Consider the following 27107-nt stretch of genomic DNA (forward strand, 5'->3'; position numbering starts at 1 on the left):
CATAGTAAAACTTGCTGACAGGTCCCTTTAATGCAAACAAAATGTACTAATCAAGTGGCTTAGGATAGGCCATCAATATAAGACTAATGGGGGTCAAACATCCCAGCACCCCCACTAATCAGTTTGCTAGCATTGCAAATCACGCTGCTTTTAAAATCAGAGACCTGTGCCTGGTAAACAATGATTCGGAAGTGACACACCCTTTCAATCACATAAGTATGCCCAATCCTTAGGAAAAATATTCTAGTCCAATGTAACACTGACATATTACTGCATTACTGTGATTATATCTATGAGTTGTGTTTTATCTACTAACAAATTTAATAATTACTGTTGTCTTAGAAACCTAAAGCAGTTACCACAAATAACATCTCCTGGCCTTATCTCCATAAGACAATTCATGAAATGGGATGTTTGGGACTTTTTAACATTTGACATGAGCTCTTACATACAGAATCCACAAAGTGTAGAATTTACTACTGCTAGGATTCTCTAGCTTCCAAAATCCCCATGCTTGTTGTATGACCAATCCATATAGGATTTCCATATTGCTGATCAAAAACCAAACTATCGTTTCCAATTCTCTCAATGGTCTCAATGGAAAGAAGATAAGAAAGCAGTTGGCACGTGATCGGCAGTATGAACATTACGTTCATGGGGTGAAAAGATCTTTTGTGCTACACAAAAGATTTTTGTTCTCAGAAGCAAATTGTCATAAATGTGTGCTGTTGAAAACAATGTCAGCCTACGACCACCGAATAATTTATTACAGACCATTCAGCGAGCATCCCAAGCAGGGTTGGCCTGTATAAACAGGGTACTAAATAACCCCAACTCATTAACATGTTCTGTACGGCGATCATTTAACATTCTACATCACCCAGTGTAAATGGACCATTGCATAGACATAAAAACAATAGTTTTTTGTTACAAAGGATACAACGTTGTTCTGCCTGTATTAGTGGCTGCTGGTCACAGAGCTCGCACGTGTGTGGGTTGTCAGCAATTATGAATAATAAATTGGTGTTAAGAATCTTTTCAACGTGATAAATTCTGGAAGAAATTGGATGGTTTGTTTAGTTATCAATTACAGAGCTAAGCAAAGCTAAATGTCAATATTATACATTGCTGCCCAAAACTACACCGAACAAGAACTATACCAAAAATACTTTAATCCAAAGGGTTTTCTGGGTCAGACATGACTTTCATCATGCACTGTATCATGTTGAATCTTAGCAGTGTGTAAAGTACAAATTTAGGGGTCTCATGAACACCACAGTATTTTTAGTTTGAGAGATATCTGTTAAAGGAACAGATTGCATTTGGACAAAAGTTATTCAATGATACAGTGCCGATGAATGATTTTTTTCACTGTCCGAATCTGTATGTGAAAAAAATTGCATCACGCTCAATTTTCTCCTGGAAATCGGACAAGATTCCCCTATTCAAGTTCATGGGTGGCAAAAAAAATTGCATGACACAGTAGCTCATCTGATTTTTATGGATACACTGCAATTCTTTAACACGGGAAACTGTAAATGGTCTTGGAAATGATAAATAGTTGCTGCTGTAAAATACGAATTTGCGCCGCCGGAGGCCGAAATTTTCCTGAAGCCCACCGATGGGAAATCAATCTACAGACAGTGCACTCTGCTCCTGCCTCACTGCTGAAATTTTCTTGAAGCCCAGGGCCCACAGCCTTGCTCCCCTGGGAAATCCCTTCTTCCCAGCACAAGGCCTGCAGAACTGACCATGCTTCCTGTGACCCCGCTCCTAAGCTGTGGCACCCCTGGTCAGCTACATTTGGACTATAAGATGAACCCCCATTTTCATCTCAAATTTGAAAAAAGTGTCTCTTATAGTCTGAAAAATATAGTAATTTACAATGGGGGTTGAATAATCTTAATTGTAAAGCCTCTTTCACACTTTCGTCTTTGAGCTCCCGTCGAAATCCGTCAATTTTTGAAAAAACAGGATCCAGCAAATTTTTCTGCTGGATCCTGTTTTTTCCCATAGACTTGTATTAGCGACGGATTGTGACGGATGGCCATCCGTTTCATCCGTCGTGCACTGGATCTGTCAGAAAATTGATGTCCGTCGGGTGGAGAAAATGCTTATGCAGCATCAATAGTAACAAGATATAATGTTAAAATATATATATATATATTTTTTTTTTTTAAATCGAAATTACTAGGTGTTGCGTTCCCACCTCTGCACAGGGGAATCTCGAACCATGTCTACTGCGGTCTCCCATTCTCCTCCAGCCACAGTGGAACCTGCACAGCAGAGATATAGATTCCAGCATCTGGCTCAAGCTGATACTGTGCACTTGGTTACTGCTGTCTTTCCAGGCTCTGCCTTTGTAGCCAGCACTGATCAGCAGTGAGCAGGCATTTCTGGGACTAAGTCCAGCTTTTCCCATACTGAGCATGCCCACGGGACGACCTCCCATTGGAGGTTGGGGGTCACATGCTCAGGTCCTGTTGTGGCTCCTATTGGACCATCTGAAAGGCCCTGGAGCGCTACTTCTATAAAAGTTTCGCATGGCGGAGCGGCCATGTGCTAGTATAAACTTGATAACATGTCTGTGTAGATGAATGTCTGTTGATGGATGAAAGCTCCTTAATGATTCCCATTCCTAGTGGTGATGACTGTTCACGAATGGTGGAAGCTACCTAGCGCCCGACAGTGCTGCCTGCACACTTAGCACACGATTCTGTGTCTATTGGCAAAGCCCGCTTGTATGGCACAGTGCGCAATCAGTGCGCTTTCCTGGCAGCCAGTCAGTGTAGGGTGGGAATTCCCGCTTGGATTCAGAATCTGACTCAGGGCGTCCTCAGGCCTGGGCTCAAAAGCCACCGAGGGTCAGAGCGAGTCCAATCACCAGTTTAGTGGGGGTGATTCATAGGGATCCCCCAAGTGTCTTTACAACTGTTAACAGGGCGCAGCGTATTTATGGCGACTCTGTGAAGCAATAGAGTTCACTTCCATTCACACTGGGTGAGGTCTAACCCACATGTGAGCAAGCTCCCATTCGCCAATACTCAGCAGTAGGTGTCATCTCTGCACGGTGGACCCCGGACTGAGAAAACACCTCATATTCTCTAATATCATTATTTGGTGCATTCCGCCAGTCCTAACATTATACTAGCGCCAGGGTCTGGCTAGTAATGGTGGACAAACAGCGACTGCAGGGGCACATTCAGCAGCTAGAGGGGAGGTTGGCGGCTCTTGAGCGTACAACCTCGGCTGTGGATATTACCGCAGTAGCTGTTCAGGCTGCTAGTGTTTCTGCAGCCAGTTTGTCCACTGCCACCCCTCCTCCGACATTATCCCATCTTCCATTGCCGGATAAGTTTGCTGGCAACAATAAGCTGTGTCGGAGATTCGTGAGCCAGCGTGCCATACATCTTGAGCTCCTGGCTGCACGTTTTCCCATGGAACGGGCTAGAGTGGGATTTATTGTATATCTTCTGTCGGGCAGAGCATTGGAGTGGGCAATGCGGCTGTGGGAGCATGACAATCATGTGGTGCAGAGTGCTCCAAGGATCCAGGACACTCTGAAACAGGTATTTATGGGACCTCGTGCCACCCATGATTCGGCTCTCCAACTGCTGGCATTGATACAGGGTTTGTCCATGGTCAGCCATTTTGCTATCCACTTCCAGACATTGGCATCTGACCTGGACTGGTCGGATAAAGTCTTATCCCAGTGTTCTGGAGGGGACTGGCTGACCATGTGAAGGACGCCTTTGCCACTAGGGAGATTCCTGTCACACTGGAGGAGCTAATTTGCTAGATCTACCCGCATTGATCTTCATTTTAATGAGCGAAGGTTGGAGCGAGCCCAGTGAAGGCAGAGGTTTCGCCTGGCTCCCATTTTCACCAAACGACTGGAATCTCGGGTCCAGGGGTCGGAGCCACCTGAGGCCATAGAGGTGTCATGGGCAGGGTCTAAGTCCCAGACTGCTCGTGCACCCAAGGTCTTTCCTGTATGCCAACAGTCTGAACATTATGCAAGGAAATGACCCTAGCGGTCGGGAAAACGTCAGCATCTAGTGGTTATACAGTGCCTACAAGTAGTATTCAACCCCCTGCAGATTAGCAGGTTTAATAAGATGCAAATAAGTTAGAGCCTTCAAACTTCAAACAAGAGAAGGATTTATTAACAGATGCATAAATATTACAAACCAAAAAGTTTTGTTGCTCAGTTAAATTTTTATAAATTTTAAACATAAAAGTGTGGGTCAATTATTATTCAACCCCTAGGTTTAATATTTTGTGGAATAACCTTTGTTTGCAATTACAGCTAATAATCGTCTTTTATAAGACCTGATCAGGCCGGCACAGGTCTCTGGAGTTATCTTGGCCCACTCCTCCATGCAGATCTTCTCCAAGTTATCTAGGTTCTTTGGGTGTCTCATGTGGACTTTAATCTTGAGATCCTTCCACAAGTTTTCAATTGGGATAAGGTCAGGAGATTGACTAGGCCACTGCAACACCTTGATTTTTTGCCTCTTGAACCAGGCCTTGGTTTTCTTGGCTGTGTGCTTTGGGTCATTGTCTTGTTGGAAGATGAAATGATGACCCATCTTAAGATCCTTGATGGAGGAGCGGAGGTTCTTGGCCAAAATCTCCAGGTAGGCCGTGCTATCCATCTTCCCATGGATGCGGACCAGATGGCCAGGCCCCTTGGCTGAGAAACAGCCCCACAACATGATGCTGACACCACCATGCTTGACTGTAGGGATGGTATTCTTGGGGTCGTATGCAGTGGCATCCAGTCTCCAAACGTCACGTGTGTGGTTGGCACCAAAGATTTCGATCTTGGTCTCATCAGACCAGAGAACCTTGAACCAGTCAGCCTCAGAGTCCTCCAAGTGATCATGAGCAAACTGTAGACGAGCCTTGACATGAGGCTTTAAAAGTAAAGGTACCTTACGGGCTCGTCTGGAACGGAGACCATTGCGGTTGAGTACGTTACTTATGGTATTGACTGAAACCAATGTCCCCACTGCCATGAGATCTTCCCGGAACTCCTTCCTTGTTGTCCTTGGGTTAGCCTTGACTCTTCGGACCAGCCTGGCCTCGGCACGGGAGGAAACTTTCAAAGGCTGTCCAGGCCGTGGAAAGCTAACAGTAGTTCCATAAGCCTTCCACTTCCGGATGATGCTCCCAACAGTGGAGACAGGTAGGCCCAACTCCTTGGAAAGGGTTTTGTACCCCTTGCCAGCCTTGTGACCCTCCACGATCTTGTCTCTGATGGCCTTGGAATGCTCCTTTGTCTTTCCCATGTTGACCATGTATGAGTGATGTTCACAAGTTTGGGGAGGGTCTTAAATAGTCAGAAAAGGCTAAAAAAAGAGATAATTAATCCAAACATGTGAAGCTCATTGTTCTTTGTGCCTGAACTACTTCTTAATACTTTAGGGGAACCAAACAGAATTCTGGTGGGTTGAGGGGTTGAATAATAAATGACCCTCTGAAAAGACTTTTCACAATTTAAAAAAAAAAATAAACAAATAAATAACATTCTTTTTTGCTGCAGTGCATTTCACACTTCCAGGCTGATCTACAGTCCAAATGTCACAATGCCAAGTTAATTCCAAATGTGTAAACCTGCTAAATCTGCAGGGGGTTGAATACTACTTGTAGGCACTGTAGGAGCAGGTACGCTAGACATGGCGACATTTTCCTCCAAACTGTCCTTCAAGGGGACATTTATTATAGGCCCATCCACTCATACCGTAGAGCTTTGCATGGATTCCGGGGCAGCGGGCTACTTCATGTCTTCTTCCTTCGCCCAACAACACACAATACCCCTGGTGATGCTCGCCAAACCAGTGACTGTAAGAGTGGTGAATGGGTCACTGGGACACTGCCCTCACAGATAACACACCAGACCATCCCATTTACTTTTTCTATATTGCCATCCCATCAGATTATTTCTTTACTGGTCATTCACAAGGGGATAGAAGAGATCCTGCTTGGGTTACCCTGGTTATGTTATCACTCCCCACATATAGAGTGGTCCACAGGGAGAATTTTGGGATGGAGTGAATTTTGTGAGGGCAGATGTCTCAGGGAGTGCGTTCAGGTTGCTACTACTGAAGTACCCGCAGATCTTTCCTCTCTCCCCAAGCACTATTGGTCCTATGCGGATGTATTCTTCAAGAGGGCTGCAGAGACCCTTCCGCCCCAATGACTGTTCTATTGACCTCTTGCCTGGTGCAGAGCCTCCCCGGGGTCGAATCTATCCCATCTCTCCCTGAGACGGAGGCAGTGTCCCAATACATCCAGGAGAATATGGCAAGAGGATTCTTTAGGAAGGCAGTGTCACCTGCAGGGGCTGGGTTCTTGTTCATGCAGAAGAAGAATGGAGAACTCCGTCCATGCATTGATTACAGGGGTCTTAACGCCATCACCATTAAGAACAAATACCCTCTGCCTCTGATATCAAAGCTATTTAAAAGGTTGCGGGGAGCGAGGGAATTTACTAAACTTAATCCGCGGGGTGCTTACAACCTGATTCGCATCCGTGAGGGGGACGAATGGAAGACGGCATTTAACACCAGGAACGGGCAATATGAATACCTGGTGATGCCCTTCGGGCTCTGTAAAGTCCCTTTCGTTTTCCAAGACTTTGTGAATGATATCTTCCGGGATATGCTCTCCACCTTAGTCGCAGTCTATCTGGATGATATTCTCATCTACTCTCCAGATATAGACTCCCACCGGAGAGATGTTTGCAAAGTCTACGACCTTCTACGTGCAAACTCCCTCTATGCCAAGTTGGAGAAATGTGTGTTTGAGCAGGAATCCTTGCCTTTCCTGGGCTATACCATCTCCGCCCGGGGATTAGCCATGGATCCTGCCAAGCTACAGGCTGTGATGGACTGGCAGGAACCCCATTCTCTTATAGCAGTGCAGCACTTTATGGGGTTCATTAATTATCGCCAGTTCGTTCCCCACTTCTCAACTTTGGTAGCTCCCTTGGTTGCCCTCACCAAGAAGGGAGCAAATCCCAAATTGTGGTCGGAGATTTCCAAGGCCTTTCTCTCTATTAAGTCATGCTTCGCTAGCTTCCATTTTACATAGCCCCAATGTTGATAAACCATTTATCATGGAAGTGGATGCCTCTTCCATCGGTGCTGGAGAAGTCCTCTTCCAGAAGAATGCTCAAGGTCGGAAGCATCCTTGCTTCTTCTTCACACCAGTGGAGAGGAATTATTCCATTGGGGACAGGGAATTGCTAGCCATGAAGTTGGCTTTCTCGGAGTGGAGACACCTCCAGGAGGGGGCTCGCTTTCCCTTCCAAGTTTACACCGACCACAAAAATTTGGTGTATACAGACTGCCAAGTGGCTAAATTCTCACCAGGCTAGATGGTCGCTGTTATTCTCCCGGTTCCATTTCACCCTCCATTTTCTCTCCGGGGAGAAGAACATTCGTGCCGACGCTCTCTACTGCTTCGTTGTGTCATCAGCGGAGAAGGAGAGGAACCTTGGCTTATTGTCCCTTCTGAGAGCCTGAGGACCGTGGCCCTGGTTTCGCTAGAGTCAGTGCCCCCGGGCAAGACTTTTGTGCCATCTAATTTGTGACCGGATGTTCTCTCTTGGGCTCACTTGTCCAGGGTGGGTGGACACTTTGGGACCAAAAGGACATCTGAGCTTCTGGCGAGGACCTACTGGTGGCCGCATATGGCCTGTGGTATCGGAGACTATATTTGGGCGTGTGTCTCCTGCGTCAAGAATAAGTCTCCTTGACAATGGCCTTCTGAGCTACTTTACCCCCTGCCAGTGGCAGACAGGCCCTGGGAAATGGTCAGCATGGACTTTGTGGTGGGCTTACCCAAGTCCCATAGCTGCACCATTATTTGGGTAGTCACAGACCATTTTTCCGAAATGGTGCACTTGGTGCCGCTTCCACAGCTACCTTCTACACGGGTCTTGGTGGCATTGTTTATCAAGCACGTTTTCCACCTACACGGTATGCCAGAAAAAATTGTCAGTAACCGGGATTCCCAGTTTGTGTCTTGGTTCTGGAGAGAGCTTTGTCGTCTTCTCTGCATTGAGCTGAATCTCTCTTCAGCATACCATCCCGAGATGAATGGGTTGGTAGAGAGGGCTAAGCAGACCCTGGTCACATACCTGTGATATTTTGTCTCAGCCAGGCAGGATGCTGGGCATCCTTGCTACCATGGGCAGAGTTTGCGCTGAACAACGCCGTAGCCGACTCCACTGGGCAGACCCCATTTCTCCTTAATTACGGCCAGCATCCGTGGGTTCCTGTGCCCATGCCCGTGTCTTCCGCTGACTCCAGGGTGGCAGACTGGGCTGTGGAGGCATGCGTCATTTGGGACCGCACACAGGATGCCATCTGGGCCTCCATGAAGAGAATGAGGGTCTCCACCGATGCACATTGGCGCCCCGCTCGACCTTTGCTCTTGGCAATTTAGTGTGGCTCTCTGCCCATAACATCAGGCTGTGAGTTGAGTCCGCTAAGTTTGCACCTCGCTACTTGGGTCCCTTCAAGGTCCTGAAACAGGTTAACCCTGTGGTCTACCGTCTGGCCCTTCCTCCACGCCTAGGCATCTCTGACACCTTTCAAGTGTCCCTCTTAAAGCCCGTTCACATGTCCCGGATTTCCGAATCATCTGTCAGGACATCGGGTTCATCTACGGACGATTACGAGGTGAACGCCATCATGGGGTGTAAGGTGGTACGTGGCAAAAGATTCTATTTGGTGGATTGGAAGGGTCATGGCCCAGAGCACAGGTCCTGGGACCACATTCGGGCTCCGCAGCTCATCGCGGCCTTCGAGAGTAGCGAGGTCTAAGGAGGGGGGCCCTAGGAGGGGTGTAATGTTAGGTGTCGAGTTCCTGCCGCTGCACAGTGGGAATCCCGAACCATCTGGTCTCCAATTCTCTTCCAGCCGCAGTGGAACCTGCTCAGCAGAGATGTAGATCCCAGCATCTGGCTCAAGTTGATACTGTGCACTTGGTTACTGCTGCCTTTCCAGGCTCTGCCTTTGTAGCCACCACTAATCAGCAGCGAGCCGGCGTTTCTGGGACTAAGTCCAGCTTTTCCCATACTGAGCATGCCCATGGGACGACCTCCCATTTGAGGTTGGGGTCACATGCTCAGGTCCTGTTGCGGCTCCTATTGGACCATCTGGAACGTCCTGGAGTGCTACTTCTATAAAAGGTTTGTATGGCCGCTCGGCTATGCACTAGTATAAATTTGATAACATGTATGTAGATGAATGTCTGTTGATGAATGAAAGCTCCTTAATCATTCCCATTCCTAGTGCTGTTGACTGCTCGTGAATAGTGGAAGCTACCTAGTGCCCGACAGTGCTACCTGCACACTTAGCACATGATTCTGTGTCTATTTGCAGTGCCCGCCTGCACAGCACAGTGCGCAATCAGTGTGCTTTCCTGACAGCTGGTGAGTGTAGGGTGGGAATTCCTGCTTGGACTCAGGGCGTCCTCAGGTGCAGGTTTAAAAGACACCGAGGGTCAGAGTGAGTCCAATCACCAGTTTAATGGGGGTGATTCATAGGGATCCCACTAGTGTCTTTCAGCTGCACCCTGTGACTATTAACAGGGCGCAGTGTATTTACAACAGAGTTTGCTTCCATTCACATTGTGTGAGGTCTACTCACGTGTGAGCAAGCGTCCATCCGCCATTACTCAGCAGCAGGTGTCATCTCTGCACTGTGGACCCCAGACTGCAAACGCAACCCATATTCTCTAATATCATTAATTGATGTGTTCCGCCAGTCCTAACAGCAATATTCTTACTTCCGGCATCCCTCGAAGCGTTACCGATGCTCGCGATGCTCCCGGCAGCTAGCGTTCCCAGTAATGCATTGCAAAATGACCCGATGATGTCGCGGTCTCGCGAGACCGCTACATCATCAGAGGTCATTGCACGTGTAGGCATTACTGGGAACACCAGCTGCCGGGAGCATCACAAGCATCGGTAACGCTGCGCGGAATGCCGGAAGGTAAGAATATTGCAATTTTTTATTTTTTTAATTATTTTTAACCTGGGTTGTGTTGAGTATGCGTTTTCGCAGTGGACAACCGCTTTGAAGACGCATACACAACAGGTGCACATAGCCTCGACGGGTCCATCAGAAAAACGGGCCCAGTGAATCTGTTTTTTACTATCTGCACAAGATCCGTCATTTCAATATTTTGACGGATCCTGTGCAGAGTGTAAAAACAGAAGTGTGAAAGAAGCCTAAGTGTACAAAAAACTAAATAAGTGAACTTTAGCATTTTTACTCATTTCACTTAATTAATCCTAGTTTTGCTATTTGGAATTAGGTATTTATTTTTCTGGAAAAGATTCAGCAAACGGTCTTAGTTATACAGTATATCTAAATAACCTGGACACAGTTTTTTGGGGAATCTCCAGCGAGTCAACATCAAGGGCAAGAACCTCATTAGCCCTCTTGGCTTTATGGTGAGCCTTGCATTTATGGTAAGCACTAACATTAGGTTTTACTGCTGAACCAAAAAAAAGTTAATGTATTGTCATATACCTTTAATAATAATACAATGTAGTCAACTAAAATAAACATTTTCATTACCTTGTGCAGTTGGCACATTCTAGATATCCACTAAGAGATCTGTTGTCATTTTCAAAGAAATATTGGGTTTGTTCCTTGATACAGCTTTGCTTTGCCAAATTTGCAGAAAACTCTTCCTCATCAAATTCAACTGTAAAACATGCATATTTTTAGTGAGTGTTAATAGTGCCAGTAAATTATGTTATAACTGTTGACAACTTCTCCTCAAAAATAATGATTTGTTTTTCTGTTTCATATTTTTAATATTTTACCAAATCAATAAAAAGGTACAACTAACTTGAAGAAACTAAGTTCCATAGAAAACAGGGGCTTCACAGCTACAAAAAAAGCCATCTCCTTTCAAGAGTTTTGAGACTTCCACACGCTCTGAAATGTTAACAGGAAGTTTGGACCATTTTGTCTCATTTTCATGAGTCAGGTACATTTTCACTTGCTCTTATGTTAACATTTCAGCGAATGTGGAAGCCAATTCTCTGTACCCACTAAAATAGCATCAAAAACATCCTGTCCCTATAGTACATACATGCCCTTGTGTAAGGTGCAGTATTTTAATAATATATTTTCTACACACTACTTGGCCCACAGTTGTGAATACAAACTGTTAATTAAGTCCAAAAAAGCTGGCATTTTTATCTGGGTATCCAGATTTGAAAAATTTACCAGAGGAAAAAAATGATAGAGTTTAGGAGAAACCACAATTTTAAAGATCTTTTGGTTTTACAACAACTTGAGTATCTCTTTTGACTCAAAAAAAATTATTCCTAAGGGAAATTAAAATGATAGACAAAAGAATATTGTAATCTCAATTTCTACAAGAGCATAATGCGAGTAGAAAACATATAGATACCAGCAAAGGGAGCGCAAGTATGAAAAATGCCTATTTTGGGCCACATTCCGATTAGATGTGCTCAGCCTTGGTCAATACAAGTGAAGTGAGTGAGGCCAAGCACATCTAGTCATAATGAAGCCAGAAGAATACAAATCGGAATACTCCCTTACCCAGATGTGGTATGAGCAGGCCATGTTCCATGCACAGTCAAAAACAACAATTACAAAGTACATAGCAGGGGCACTTTTATTATGTCAGCACAGGAACATTTTTTAAACACATCCAATTGTGGAAATTATCATTATCCCAAGATGTATTGATCAAAATAAACTTTGTTCATGGGAAAATCCATTTAAACTAACATAGCATAATAAAAAATAATCTTGAACCAGGAGGCGGAGGTCCAAGTGGAAGAGGATGTAGAGGTGTACGTGACAGTGTAGGTGTAAGAGGCGGAGAAGGAGATAGCCAACACGTTTTATTTCTTTTTCCATTTTTTGTTTTATTCTTTCAGTTTTGTTTCTAAGAGGAGGTTTCTTGTGAAGATGCCAACACTTTGGGAATGGCAAAGAGAACAAACAATCTGCAGTGAAGTACAAGAATATCTGGGTGCAGTTGGTTTACTTCTCTAGTCAGCCAAAGGTATAGACAAGTCCTGTGGGATCCACGCCTGGTTCATTTTAACCCCTTCTCCCGCGGCCCTTTTTCATTTTTGTGTTTTTGTTTTTCGCTCCCCTCCTTCCCAGAGCCATAACTTTTTTATTTTTCTGTCAATATGGTGAAGTGAGGGCTTATTTTTTGCAGACCGAGTTGTACTTTTGAAAAACACCATTGGTTTTACCATGTCTTGTACTAGAAAACAGGAAAAAAATTCCAAGTGCGGTGAAATTGTGAAAAAAGTGCAATCCCACAATTTTTTGCTAGCCTCACTAAATGCTAAAACTGACCTGCCATTATGATTCTCCAAGTCATTACGAGTTCATAGACACCTAACATGTCTAGGTTATTTTTTATCTAAGTTGTGAAAAAAAATTAAAAACTTAGCTAAAAAAAAAGAAAAAAAGAATGCACCATTTTCCGATACCTGTAGCGTCTCCATTTTTCGTGATCTGGGGTCGGGTGAGGGCTTATTTTTTGCGTGTCAAGCTGACGTTTTTAATGATACCACATTTGTGGAGATACGTTCTTTTGATCGCCATTATTACATTTTAATGCAATGTCGCGGCGACAAAAAAAACGTAATTCTGGTGTTTCGATTTTTTTTTTTCGCTACGCCGATTAGCGATCAGGTTAACACTATTTTTTATTGATAGATCAGGCAATTCTGAACCCGGCGATACCAAATATGTGTAGGTTTGATTTTTTTTAATGTTTTATTTTGGATGGGGCGAAAGGGGGGTGATTTAAACTTTTATATATTTTTTTCATATTTTTAAAAACATTTTTTTTTACTTTCGCCATGCTTTAATAGCCTCCATGGGAGGCTAGAAGCTGGCACCACTCGATCGGCTTATTGAATTGCAGGCTTGCTACGAGCGTACAGCAAGCCGGCATCAGTAACCATAGAGGTCTCAAGGACCTCTATGGTTACCATCCTGATGCATCGCTGATCCCCGATCATGTGACCGGGTCGGCAATGCGCTCATTTCCAGCCATGCGGCCGGAAGCGCCAGTTAAATGCCGCTGTCAGCGTTTGGCAGCGGCATTTAACAGGTTAATAGCGGCGGGTGAATTGCGATTTCACCCGCTGCTATTGCGCGCACATGTCAGCTGTACAAAACAGCTGGCATGTTGCGACTTTGATGTGGGCTCACCGCCGGAGCCCACATCAAAGCAGGGGACCCGAGATGCGCCGTACTAGTATGGGGTATGCCGGGAAGGGGTTAATGAATGTGAGATTGCCCATATTTACTGTGGGATGTGGATGGGCCTGACTGTGCTAAACACACTTTTTGACAGTACACTTGCCACAGGGCAGGCTAGCACCTCCAAGGCATAAAGAGCAATCCCAGGACATGTGTATAATTTGGAGACCCAGAAGTTAAATGGGGCAGATCTATCATTCAGTACGTGGAGACATGTGAACACGTACCCTTCCACCATGATGTTTTAATGCAGCTTCCTGCTAATATGGACTGAATTAAATGGTGGTGCCGGATGTTATGGTGTGTGCTAAGGAAAAATTTCCACATTTCAGCCATGCCACCCCTCACTGCGCTGGCGACCTCTCACTGCGCTGGCCACTTCCTCCTCTGCTTTTGCCTTGTGCTTCTACTGAGCCCCCACTGGCAGGTGAGAATGCCGTCATTAATGCATCTACTAGCATGTGATTGTATTCCTGCATTTTCCTATCCTGATCCAGTGACAGAAGTAAGGATGGTACATAATAACTTGGGGGTCATTGCACAGGCACAGCAGCATGGCTCATCTGTGCCAGACTGCCCAGAGGAAAATACAAGCTGTGGGAGGTGTACTATCTGGGTTGTCTGTATCCTCAGCCACACTTGTGAAGCCTGTAAGCTGCTTTGAGTGCCACAGTGCAGTGAACACATTTCCTACTCCTCATCTTCCATAACTGTACCCTAACTGTTGGTGCAGGAACCCACCCTCCAAACCAGGTGTGGATAATTGTCCTGATAATGATGTGAATGATCCCTGTTCCTCTTCCTCTTCCCCCTGTGCCACTACCTCATCCATCATAGCCTGAAGCTTTTTTCAAGGAAGCAAGTTGGATAGTAACACTGACGATAGGATCATCAGCACTTGCCATGTTCGTGGAGTACTAGAAGCAGCACAACAAGGCAAACATGTTCATGGTGGTAGGACATGCACAAAAATGCCAGCTCCCCTTTCACAATCCCCGCACCTGTCCGCTGGTTGGTTGAGAACCCCTACCGGTGGAGACAGGTCCTAGCCTGATGAAGGTACTGCATAGGCACCCATACACTCACCCCTCTCCCGAGCGACCGTGTGCATCACCCTGGGTGCAGTGGGTGACAAGCAGGATGGCCTTGGTGTCCTCTCGAGGCCAGTCACCTCACCCTCCCCATGCAAGGGATGTTTGGGACTTGCCCAGATAGTGAGCCACTCTCCCTTCCGACCACTCCCCCATGCAGTATGGTCTCCCTTCCATGGTGACCAAAGGTAATGGAGAATCAGGGTTCTATTCCAGAGATGGAGCCTGAGAAATGGCTCCACATCCAAAGAAGGCAGCAGTTGTGCAAATTAACCACTCCTGGGCAAGTAATGTAGTGAAGCAAAATAACCATCCATGGCTCTTCAGAGGCTCTGTAATTGCAATGAGGACTTTAAATCCTTTAACAAGTATTGGAGGGCAACTCTGGTGCCAGTAGCTGCAGTAATTCCAGTTCCAGTAGCGTACACTACAGTAAAGTCTCCCACAACTACCCCACATATATGGATGGTACAGTGAAACTGCGAATGGTCATTTAATGAGTTTAACAACCACATCTATTGCGGAACAGCACCTCATGATATCACTAGCAGTTACCTGTGTAGGTAACATGCAACAGATGATCCACATATCTCAATAGGAGTGAAGATTGTTCCTAGTGAATTCCTATTTCTTATAGTTTTGTTAAATTAAGTGACAGCTATTATTGATCAACACACACCCCATAGTACTGTATGTGTTCTACAGCTCAATTTAAAGTCTATGTTACTGATAGCGATAGTCAATGTCTGTTTACATTAGTACTTTGGATCTAGCTCCAGGATGCTTACTCAATCACCATTTAAACTCCTCCTACCGTATATGTGGTTTTAAAGGTATGCAATCCTTGTGGTTGGACCACCAGCAATGTTGCATTTGTCACTTTTACAGTGGAATGCTTAAGGATCGTATACCTTTTTAAACGGAACATCAATTGAAGAAAACACCATTTGGCTAGAAGCCAGTAAGTTTCCATTTTCTAGCCTTTACTATTTAGATTTTATCATATGTGGCTTCCGACTAGATATCTCACTTGCAGCAGTTGCAGGAAAGATATGTATATATGGCATATATTAATATTATAGTATTTGTGTTGCCAGAGCCCATTGGACATAATTACACATTAGTTATTTATATATAATAAAAGTTAAATTTTATTGCACATTCTTTCCCTACCTTCTACCCTTCCCTATAACCTATCCATTAAAATTATTAGGCTTCTGCAATGCTTGCATAGTTTGGGTTCACCATAGAGGCTCAATATTCTTGCTGATAGAAGGGGTTCCTTAAGCCAGTCTATATGAGCAAAAAATATATAATATATGGTCAGGGGCTGTCTTCATAAGACAAACCATTTAAAAATAGTACAATAAACATAATTGATGAAAACTAGAAAAATAAATATCTGACACATTACAATTTAACTTTTATTTAAGATAAATTAATTATCTGCACACTAGAACGCAGTTCAGTCAGCGCATGGACATGAAAATATATAAGAAACATAGTATATTACAGTAAAAAGTTTCTCATGAAAAATTACTGATAAATAATTGAATAAATAAAATTAAGCTTATATGCTTAAGAAGAAGGTGGATATAGTGTCCCTAACACCCCTAATCAGACGCAGCACAGCCGCCTCTCCAGGTGGCGCCTCCTTTTGCTTCAGTAGCGTCCCTGGTGCCTGCGCTGTAAGTTTGAAGGGCAGCGCAACTGCGCATGCCCGGAAAAAAATACTTGCAGTGCAGGCACCGGGGATGTTGATGAAGCAAGAGAAGGTGGCTCCCGGCCCAGAGTGACGGCTGTGCTGTGTCTGATTAGGGGGGAAAGACCCGCCCCCGGGACGATTTCACGGTATGTGGGGGCACATTTTATAAGTGTTTATTTCAGCGTGTGCAGGGAGCATAACTGAAAGAGCTACCTTGTCAGAATGCAGTATTAGTGCTGCACAAGGTCGCTCTTTTAGTTACAAATGCCTGAGGGGGGTGACAGGTTCCCTTTAAACACCCCAAGGAGCACTGCGCAAGCGATCATATTGAAATGGAAGGAGTATTATACCACTGCAAATCTACCAAGACCCGGCCGTTCCTCTAAACTTTCATCTCAAACAAGGAGAAGACTGATCAGAGATGCAGCCAAGAGGCCCATGATCACTCTGGATGAACTGCAGACATCTACAGCTGATGTGGGACAGTCTGTCAATAGGACAACAATCAGTCATACACTGCACAAATCTGGCTGTTATGGAAGAGTAGCAAGAAGAAAGCCATTTCTCAAAGATATCCATAAAAAGTGTTGTTTAAAGTTTGCCACCTGGGAGACACACCAAACATGTGGAAGAAGGTGCTCTGGTCAGATGAAACCAAAATTGAACTTTTTGGCAACAAAGCAAAAAGATATGTTTGGCGTAAAGGCAACACAGCTCATTACCCTGAACACACATCCCCACTGTCAAACATGGTGGTGGCAGCATCATGGTTTGGGTCTGCTTTTCTTCAGCAGGGACAGGGAAGATGGTTACAATTGATGGGAAGATAGATGGAGCCAAATACAGTACCATTCTTGAAGAAAACCTGTTGGAGTCTGCAAAAGACCTGAGACTGGGACGGAGATTTGTCTTCCAACAAAATAATGATCCCAAACATAAAGCAAAATCTACAATGGAATGGTTCACAAATAACCGTATCCAGGTGTTAGAATGGCCAAGTCAAAGTCCAGACCTCAATCCAATTGAGAATCTGTGGAAAGAGCTGAAAACTGTTGTTCACAAATGATCTGCATCAAACCTCACTGAGCTCGAGCTGTTTGCCAAGGAAGAATGGGCAAGAATTTCAGACTCTCGATGTACAAAAGTGAGACATACCCCAAGCGACTTGCATCTGTAATCGCAGCAAAAGGTGGTACAACAAAGTATTAAGTTAAAGGGGCCAAATAATATTGCACGTCCCACTTTTCAGTTTTTGAATTTCCACAAAAATTTAAAATAAACAATAAATTTTGTTCAACTTTACAATTGTGTTCCACTTGTTATTGATTCTTCACCAAAAATTTACATTTGGTATCTTTATGTTTGAAGCATGATATGTGGGAAAAGGTTGAAAAGTTCCACGGGGCCGAATACTTTCGCAAGGCACTGTAGCTCATTTATCACAATGCCTCTCATCAGGCCTTGCACATCAACTCTAGCTGGCCCGTTTCACCCACAACAATTTTATGTTTTTTTGAAGGCATATGAACAGAGATGTGGGTTTGGAGAAAAGCAAACTAACGGATGTCAATTTGGTGATCAACAAAATGAGAATGCTAACCAGTATTGATTCCATGTATACAGTCCAAGCTGCTAAGGTCATAGAGTAAGACAGTATCTACTCGTGAATTACTACATGGAACACTAATTTGTAAGAAAATCTAAGTTTGCTATGTGCAAACTTAGTCAATGAAATTAGAAATTCCATTCTTACATTGCAATAAAGAATCTTATTGTGGTTTCATTTTTCTAGCATTTGATGAGTTTAAGGCTGTGTGCACACGTTGCTGATTTTTCGCTATAAAAACGCTATAAAACCGCAAAAAAAGCATACATTATACATCCCATCATTTAGAATGAATTCCGCAATTTTTGTGCACATGATGCGTTTTTTTCCCACGAAAAAAACGCATTGCGGTAAAAAATGCAGAATGTTCATTAATTTTGCGGATTTCTTGCAGATTTCCCGCTATATAATGCATTGGGAAATGTGTGGAAAAATCTGCAAAAAAACGCACCAAAAACACGGAAAAAACGCATGCAGATTTCTAGCAGAAAATCTCAGATTTTTCTCAGGAAATTTCTGCAAGAAATCCTGAACTTGTGCACATAGCCTCACAGTTTTAAAGGAAATAATCCAGTGGTGTTAATGACCTTGAAAAAATCAGTTGGCTGTAAATTGTAAATTTGGGTAATTTTTTTTTTTTACAGTAACAATACAGTCACTAGAATACTATGATCAAATGGTTTTGTATCCCCAAGGCAGAAGACTTTCCCTGACACGTCTTCACTACATATTTCTTTATCCTTGAATTTTACTCATTATTGCCCTTTGGCTTTTTGTATACAGAATGAATAGTTCTCCTTAGGTCTCCTTCTGCAGCCAAGTGATATTATTACAAATTGCTCCAAGGATACAGTGTAAATCACCTACAGATTTGGCGCTTTGTAAGAACATATCAGGTTCATCAAATTTCAACATGTACTTTTCTGACCTTCACTTAACAGCTGCTTTGATTTCCTATACTACCTCATTGCAGTGAGGTTTCTGTTATTTTTAAAAAAAGTTATTGGGCTAAACATGTAAAATTTAAATTCCATTATGTTGTGTTCTGGCTAATGAATGTGTAGCTGAATAAAGTAGAGTCCTACATTTTGATAAAAGATAAAACATTAGTTAGAAACTTATTCACACATGACTTCTACATATGAATATTATACACAGTACAGTATGGAGTTTTCAAAATATTTTAAAATCTACTTTATATAATTAAGCGAATGTACACTAGACTACATTTACAGTGTATATTTAGGCAGATGTGGATGCATATTATACTTTTCACATTTTAGAATAGAGTTGCCTGAATAGCTTCCAAATTAATTTTGTTTCTAAAGAAAAAGAGATAATAAATATGTTTCACGTTTAAGTCTAAAACTGCTTTACCTCACAAGTAAAGTCTACTGACCTATAGTGACTTCATCACAAGACAGAATAAAAGACACTGGAAAGATTTGTGATACCTTAGAGGAAAGTGTCTGTTAGATCATTATTTACTGGACCCTAGTCCAAGGCAATAAATCATACCTTAGACAAAACAGATCTTTCATATTGTGCATTGTCTGGAGCAAACATATTTTAGTCACTGACAGTAAAAGTAGTTAGTAGATTATACAGATGATGGCAACAATGATATTAAAGTGAACTTTAAATTCCATATGCAGAACAGGAGGTAAAGAATCTAGATCAAATTGCTTTTGTATGCATCCATGTGTACATAGTATTCAGCAATTTATATAAACTCGTTCTCCACCAGATTGAATCTTGAATTCATAAAGGATTTTTCTTTCAGTTATGGTAGTATAGTAAAAATTCAAATAAATAAGGCAGTACACTGTAGCGCCAAAACTTGAACACATGAAATATGAAAATTGAATTGCATTACTGCACTAGAAAGATGAAAATTTTACAAAGTTTAGCGCATAAATTGGCCAATTCATGTGTACCTGGTAGCCACAATAAGGCATTTCTTGTATCACCAGGACCTGACAATGCCTTTCTTCTCTGAGAATAAAGTCTTCATCTGAATGGGAACCTAATGTGAGTCCTCTCTTAGACTAAAATCTTTCTCTCTGTGGAGGGGTAGTAATCCTGCTGTGATTAAAACCACCTGTGGCTTAAAGGCGGAGTGCGCACTCAGAAGTATATGAGTTGGTGACACTAAGTTCATCAAACGAACCAAAAAACAATAAGGACCTCTAAAATATAACTTTTATTAATTAAAGCTAAAATCTGTTTGTTCCAAATTTGGAAACATTGGTGTATAAATACATAACAATATGAACACAAGGAGAGAACCCGATAAGGACTAACAGACCCTGTCAGGTGCCCTAACGCTGGTCCCTACCTGACAGCAGAGATTGGCACCCTAAGTTTCAGCGGTAGGCGCCCCCGCTCATCGACAGCTGGCCCTGATAGCCCTATACAAACCCTGCATTCCCTAAAAAGACGTAGAAAAAAGTACCAGTGTAGTCAATACCCAAAAATTGAAAAAAATATAAAATCTCAAAAAAATGCAGAAAATAAAGGAGAAAAAAATCAAAAAAACTTAACAATGCAAAAAAACACAAAATTTGTTATATGCCCCCCCAAAAAGAGTCCCTGATAGGGAATAATAGAAGATTATAACGACTCATTGGGTAGACACACAATACCAATGCCTTGTTTATTCAAAATGAAAAATAGCAAAGGGCCACTCCACCTGATTTTCATAGTATTCAAGTCAACCCTGTAGTTGCATATGTCCCAAATTTTTAACTGGTCAAATGATCCCTAGGTATAAGAATACTCCTAATGGGACAGTGGCCCACAAAAGCACAGAATAACAAAAGCATCCCAACAAAACAGGGGACCCCAGAGCATACTTATCAAAAACAACCATATAAAAGCCACCCTTTTTCATAGGGCTATCAGGTCCAGCCGTCGAGGAGTGGGGACGCCTACCGCTGAAACTTAGGGTGCCAACCTCTGCTGTCAGGTAGGGATCAGCATTAGGGCACCTGACAGGGTCTGTTAGACCTTATCGGGTTCTCTCCTTGTGTTCATATTGTTATGTATTTATACACCAATGTTTCCAAATTTGGAACAAACAGATTTTAGCTTTAATTAATAAAAGTTATATTTTAGGGGTCCTTGTTGTTTTTTGGTTTTTTAGTTGGTTTTAGGATCCTAAATATTTTTTGTTTGAGCGGTCTTTTTGACACTAAGCTCATCACCTGTTCACACTTAGTCTATGTTTGGATGTGCCGGTCAGTTTTTTAAATTAGTATAGTAAAAAGCTTATTATTTTTTAATTTCTTGAATATTTTTAAAAACTTCAGAAAAAAAACCCCTTTAATATAACCTAGTAATAGCTTTTCTAGTTTTAATTATTTTAGTTGAATTTTAAAACCAGTTGCAAATTTTGATAATGCTAGAGCTCATCAGTGACTTTTGGTTAATATGACCATTACACAACCAAAGTTTTCCTATGGGGAAAGAAGCCAACTAATATTGAATTCCTACCTTTCTTGAACTACTTTCCCCATAGGGAAACAATCAGTTTGTGTAGTAATAAAACAATGAATTACTCATGACCACTGTGCAGCCAAAAATCGCTGCGGAATCCTAACCATCTCCCTTCAGCTAAAGTGTCCTCAAAGAAAGGGATTTAGTGAATGATTGCCGCGCTGCTGAAAGTACTGAGACACATATCCCGGTAAAAGTTGAAAAGGTGGTGGTTTATTCCACCCGTACTTTCAGTACTTTCAGCAGCGCGTAAATCATCCACTAAATCCCTTTCATTAATGTCTTATGGTCACTTGCTGACCTGTGGATCTGCTGCAGCTGATGTCTTACATTCTAGGCTTTCCTAACGGATAAATCAGGTTAGTTTAATCTGAGCAAAAGCTCATTGTGTCTATCCGATATTTTGTGCTGATTTCTCCAATAGTTCCTTTGATCAGCTAAAGTGTGACATATCACTAGAATATGCTATCAATTTGTAATTAGTGCATTTTCAAATTCTGGGACCCCCAACATTCCTGTGATTCTCATGCATAACAATGCTTCTGGCTACCAACTATGAAAGAGAATGTCATGTCACAATTTTGTCTTCACTTACAGGGAACCTAACAGCTGATTCATGCTGCTTGGGTCTCAGATAGCTTAAATCAGATATGGCTCTTTTATTGAAGCCTTGTATACATCATTATGAAAGGATTTTAGTCTAAGTGGCTGGTCCCTTTTGGTGATTCCCTGCCTTTCTCCCCAATAGGGAAAGGTCTCTCAAAATCTACACCTGTCAATCTAAAGGCATGGAGCAAGGAGAAGCTCTTCGACTAGTCATCCTAGTCATATAATCCATGTCTGGCTTTTAAAAGTATTGCAGCTTGACTTAGTTGTCAGGTTCCCTTAAAGTCGGGTTGAACTTCAGTTCCCTTCACAATAGCGGACACTAGAGCTACTGTAATGGAAACATAAACATAGAAACAGAACACTTACAACAAAAAAGGCCACATGATCCAGTTTATCTGAACTTTTATCATTTTATTTATTTTTTTTTATCCTAGTAGGATAGATTATATTTAGCCTTCTCATATTTATATTTATCTACTGAAAGGGATACAGTGCTAAATCAGGACAACAGTCCCTCATTCTCAAAATTGGTAAAGTTCCCTGAAATGCTGGGGGTCTTGGAGACTAAAACTCCACTGATCAAAAATGGCAAATGCTTTCAATACACTATCCATTTATGACATGCAATTAACCCTTTAACTTTTAGAAACATAAATATCAAAATCCTGATATGATATTTGACATTTGGGAGGATGCAAAGCACTTTATCAACAAAAATTACTAAATACATCAATAACCTCTTTTATTATTATAAACACATCAATTTAGCCTAATTTACAAATTGCAATAACCCCAATAAACAGTAAAAAAAAAGTAGAACAACACATACCTGCTTCATTATACCGTGGGAAAGTAAGACTCAAGAACAACTGTTGTAATAAAGACCTGAGAGAAATATTTATAAGAAATTATTAAAATCAACTGTACACAAGCAATGTAAAGCATTTTTATTAAAGAAAAAGAAGCGCTCCCATCAAAGTTTTTATTATCTTAATATATTGAAATTATCATATTATATAGCACTGTGTATTTGAAATTGCTCATTTTGCCTTTCTACCTACTTAATTATTCTCTTTTCCAGTAGGTCTATGACATCACGTGATTAAAAACAGACTAGCTGAATCCTTCTTAGCGCTATATAGAAACAGGAAGACTCTTTTCTCTATATGAGTTGTTAGTCACTGCACAAGTCCCTGACAGTGGGAAGGAGCAAGCATCTGGGTCAGAAGTTGAAGAGGGAAATAGCTCATGCTGGAAAAAGAGACTTCCTGTTTCTACATACAGCGGAGAAAAGCGAAGCATTAACTGGGTAGAAGGGCAAAATGGGCAATTGTAAGTACACAGTGCTATATAGCATGACGAATGCAATATAATAAGTGGATAAAATCTTTCATGGGAGTGCTTATTTAATAGATATCAAATGGAACAAACATAATGTTGGTTATTGGAATCGAGCAGGTCGGAACAGCTGACATGTCGTGGCTTTGAGGTGGGTTCACCACCGGAGCCCACATCAAAGCGGGGGATACTGTCAGCTGATGTACTTTTCTGTCAGCTCAGTAAGGTGTTAAGAAACAACAGTTTATAGTCTACATTATGAGGTCCGAGACACTATATACACGTGCATCGATGTCAACAGCAAAAGCAATTGTTCAAAAGTGTTTTGCAGACGTGTTTTTAGAATTCTAACAGAATATTATAATGTTTCGTATCATTTCTCAAAAACCTTATGTGATATGAAAAATCTGAAGTCATTTCTGAAATCAGCATAAAAAAATCTATCAGGAACACTCAAAACCTTTGTAACACAGTGAAACGAAAGTTGGCTGCAAAACACTTTTGAACAATTGCTTTTGCTACTGACATCAATGCACATGTATGTAGTGTCTCGGACGTCATAACGTAGACTATAAACTGTTGTTTTTTAACCCCCTTACTGCCAGCTGACGGAATAGTACGTCATCTGGCAGTATTCCCATCTTTGAAGTGGGCTCCGGCGGTGAGCCCACCTCAAAGCCGCGACATGTCAGCTATTTTTAACAGCTGACATGTGCCAGCAATAGGTGCGAGCAGAATCGTGATCCACCCATGCCTAATAAGTACTTAAATGCCGCTGTCAATCTCTGACAGCGGGCATTTAAATGCACTTCTGAACGCTGTTCTGGAAATACACGCAGCGACGACCCCATCACGTGATCTGGGGTCATAGCTGCATTGCCATCACAACCAGAGGTCTCCTTGAGACTTCTATGGTTGTTGATGGTAGATTGCTTGAGCGCCACCCTGTGGTCGGCATTCATAGCAAGCCTGTAATTCTGCTGCATAGAGGAGATCTGAGCATCACCTCTATGTGGCAGAGGCAATCGTGCTATGGCAGCTTCTAGCCTCCTAAGCTCCTTTCGCCCAAATCAAAACAAATCAATAAAAAATCAAACCTACACATATTTGGTATTGCCGCATTCAGAATTGCCTGCTCTATCAATAAAAAAAAGAATTAACATGATTGCTAAACTGCGTAGTGATAAAAAAAAAATCAAAACGCCAGAATTACTTTTTTTGGTCGCCAAAACATTGAATTAATATGTAATAACCAGCAATCAAAAGAATGTATCTGCATAAAAGTAGTATCAGTAAAATTGTCAGCTCGTCCTGCAAAAAATAAGCCCTCACATGGCCATATTGACAGAAAAAAAAAAAAGTTATGGCTCTGGAAAAAAGGGGAGCGAAAAAAGAAAATGAAAAATGTAAAATGCTCCAGTCATGAACGGGTTAAAAACCTTATGTGATACAGACTTTTGGAGCACATATTCGTGTTCAGCATATCAAAATCTATAAGATACAATACAGTTTTCTCAGGGGACAAGAACTTCCCTGAAATTTGTTGTGCAGTGTATTTGAAATGCCAAAAAAGTGCCATTCAGTAGGATGTATCAAAATTGAACTATAATTTGCAACACTTTCTTGTACAAATTATTATAAATCTGACAGTCACAGCTGAGCCCATCAGTATGGCTTGCTTAGCTGCTCTTCATTTTGGCTATCAGGGAAGGTATGATCAGGAGATCACCATATAACCTCTATTTGTCCTAGCCTAGCAGTGCTTAAAGAATAGGATTGCTTACACTATAAAACTTGTGTAAAGGGAATCTGTTAGCAGGATTATCACCCTTTACACCCCCCCATCCACCCCACACACTCCATGAACTGTTTACATGTGCACGTAAATCTTTGAAAGACAAGTCCAGAAATATCATTACATGGCCAGTCCTTTCCTCCCTGAGAAATCAACATTTTAAGTCAAATAGCATTGAAGCTGTCAGTCAAGTAGGAGGAGGAGGTGCTTGGAGGGTAACAGAGCTGGAGTGACAGAGGAGTCAGATGTACAACAGCTCTTCAGCCTCATTTGCACATCAATTCAAAAGCTGATTTCTCAGCAACAGGAGAATGGACTGTCCATGTAAAACTATTACTGGACTTGTTTTGGGGTGTGAGGGGTTGACTGACTTAGCTGCTTGCAGAGGTAAACTCAGGAATGCCTCTTGTGGTAAATCACTTGTTGGTTTATTAACCCCTTTCTGACATTTGACGTTCTATCCCGTCAAGGTGGGGTGGGCCTGTATGCCCACCAACGGGATAGTACATCATAGCGATCGGCCGTGCTCACGGCGGGAGTGCGGCCGGGTGTCAGTTGACTATCACAGCTGAAATCCGGCACTATGTGCCAGGAGCGGTCACGGACCACTCCTGGAATATTAACCTCCGAAACACTGCGATCAAACATGATCGCAGTGTTTCGGGGGCATAGGGAAGCATCGTGCAGGGAGGGGGCTCCCTGCGTGCTTCCCTGAGACCCTTGGTACAACGCGATGTGCTTGCATCGTACCGAGCATCTTTTCCCTGCAGGCCCCAGATCCAAAATGGCCATGGGGCCTGCAGGGAGGTGGCTTACTGGCGCAGGCGTCGGGAAGCCTCTCTGCAGTGCACGTCAGATCGTTGATCTGACACAGTGCACTGCAAAGTGTCAGATCAGCGATCTTACACTATAACATGATGCCTCCCCCCCCCCCCCCCCCCGGGCACTGTTATAATATAAAAAAAAATATTCAGATGTGTACAAAAATTTAAAAAAATGTAATATATAAAAAAAAAGAATATTGTTCCCATAAATACATTTCTTTATCTAAATAAAAAAAACAATAAAAGTACACATATTTAGTATCGCTGCATCCGTAGCGACCCAACCTATAAAACTGTCCCACTAGTTAACCCCTACAGTGAACACCGTAAAAAAAAACCAAGGTAAAAAACAACGCTTTATGATCATACCGCCGAACAAAAAGTGGAATAACACACGTTCAAAAAGACGGATATAAATAAACATGGTACCACTGAAAACATCATCTTGTTCCGCAAAAAACGAGCCACCATACAGCATCATCACCAAAAAATAAAAAAGTTATAGTCCTCAGAATAAAGCGATGCAAAAATAATTTTTTTTCTATAAATTAGTTTTTATTCTATAAAAGCGCCAAAACATAAAAAAATATAAATGTGGTATCACTGTAATCGTACTGACCCCCCAAAAAAACTGCTTTATCCATTTTACCAAACGCGGAACGGTATAAATGCCCCCGCAAAAAAAGAAATTCATGAATAGCTGGTTTTTGGTCATTCTGTCTCACAAAAATCGGAATAAAAGCGATCAAAAAATGTCACATGCCCGAAAATGTTACCAAAAAAAAGTCAACTCGTCCCACAAAAAACTAGACCTCACATGACTCTATGGACCAAAATATGGAAAAATTATAGCTCTCAAAATGTGGTAACGAAAATAATATTTTTTTGCAATAAAAAGCATCTTTTGGTGTGTGATGGCTGCCAATCATAAAAATCTGCTAAAAAAACCACCATAAATAGTAAGTCAAACCCCCCTTCATCACCCCCTTAGTTAGGGAAAAATAAAAAAATTTAAAAAAGTATTTATTTCCATTTTCCCATTAGGGTTAGGGCAAGGGTTGGGGCTAGGGTTAGGATTGGGGCTAGGGTTAGGGTTTGGATTACATTTACGGTTGGGATTAGGGTTAGGGGTGTGTCAGGGTTAGGGGTGTGGTTAAGGTTATGGTTGGGATTAGGGTTAGGGGTGTGTTGGAGTTAGGGTTGGGGCTAGGGTTGGGATTAGGGTTAGGGGTGTGTTGGGGTTATGGGTGTGGTTGGGATTAGGGTTAGGGGTGTGTTAGGGTTAGGGTTTCAGTTAGAATTGGGGGTTTCCACTGTTTAGGCACATCAGGCCTCTCCAAATGCAA

The 27107-nt window shown here is 42.3% G+C and overlaps 1 protein-coding gene across 4 annotated transcripts in view; it reads right to left on the reverse strand.

Moving 5' to 3' along the window:
* Positions 1–27107, reverse strand: part of CACNA2D1 (calcium voltage-gated channel auxiliary subunit alpha2delta 1) — a 1366870-nt gene that overhangs the window by 13232 nt on the left and 1326531 nt on the right. For all 4 annotated transcript variants that reach the window (XM_069765154.1, XM_069765155.1, XM_069765153.1 and 1 more), the window contains 3 exons: positions 22634–22689; positions 10602–10731; positions 941–1053 (listed from right to left, as the gene is read on the reverse strand). In XM_069765154.1, coding sequence (XP_069621255.1) covers positions 941–1053; positions 10602–10731; positions 22634–22689 — 299 coding nt within the window. The remainder of the gene's footprint in view (positions 1–940; positions 1054–10601; positions 10732–22633; positions 22690–27107) is intronic.

This window comes from Ranitomeya imitator, chromosome 4 (genome assembly GCF_032444005.1).
Source record: "Ranitomeya imitator isolate aRanImi1 chromosome 4, aRanImi1.pri, whole genome shotgun sequence".
Taxonomy (NCBI): Eukaryota; Metazoa; Chordata; class Amphibia; order Anura; family Dendrobatidae; genus Ranitomeya; species Ranitomeya imitator.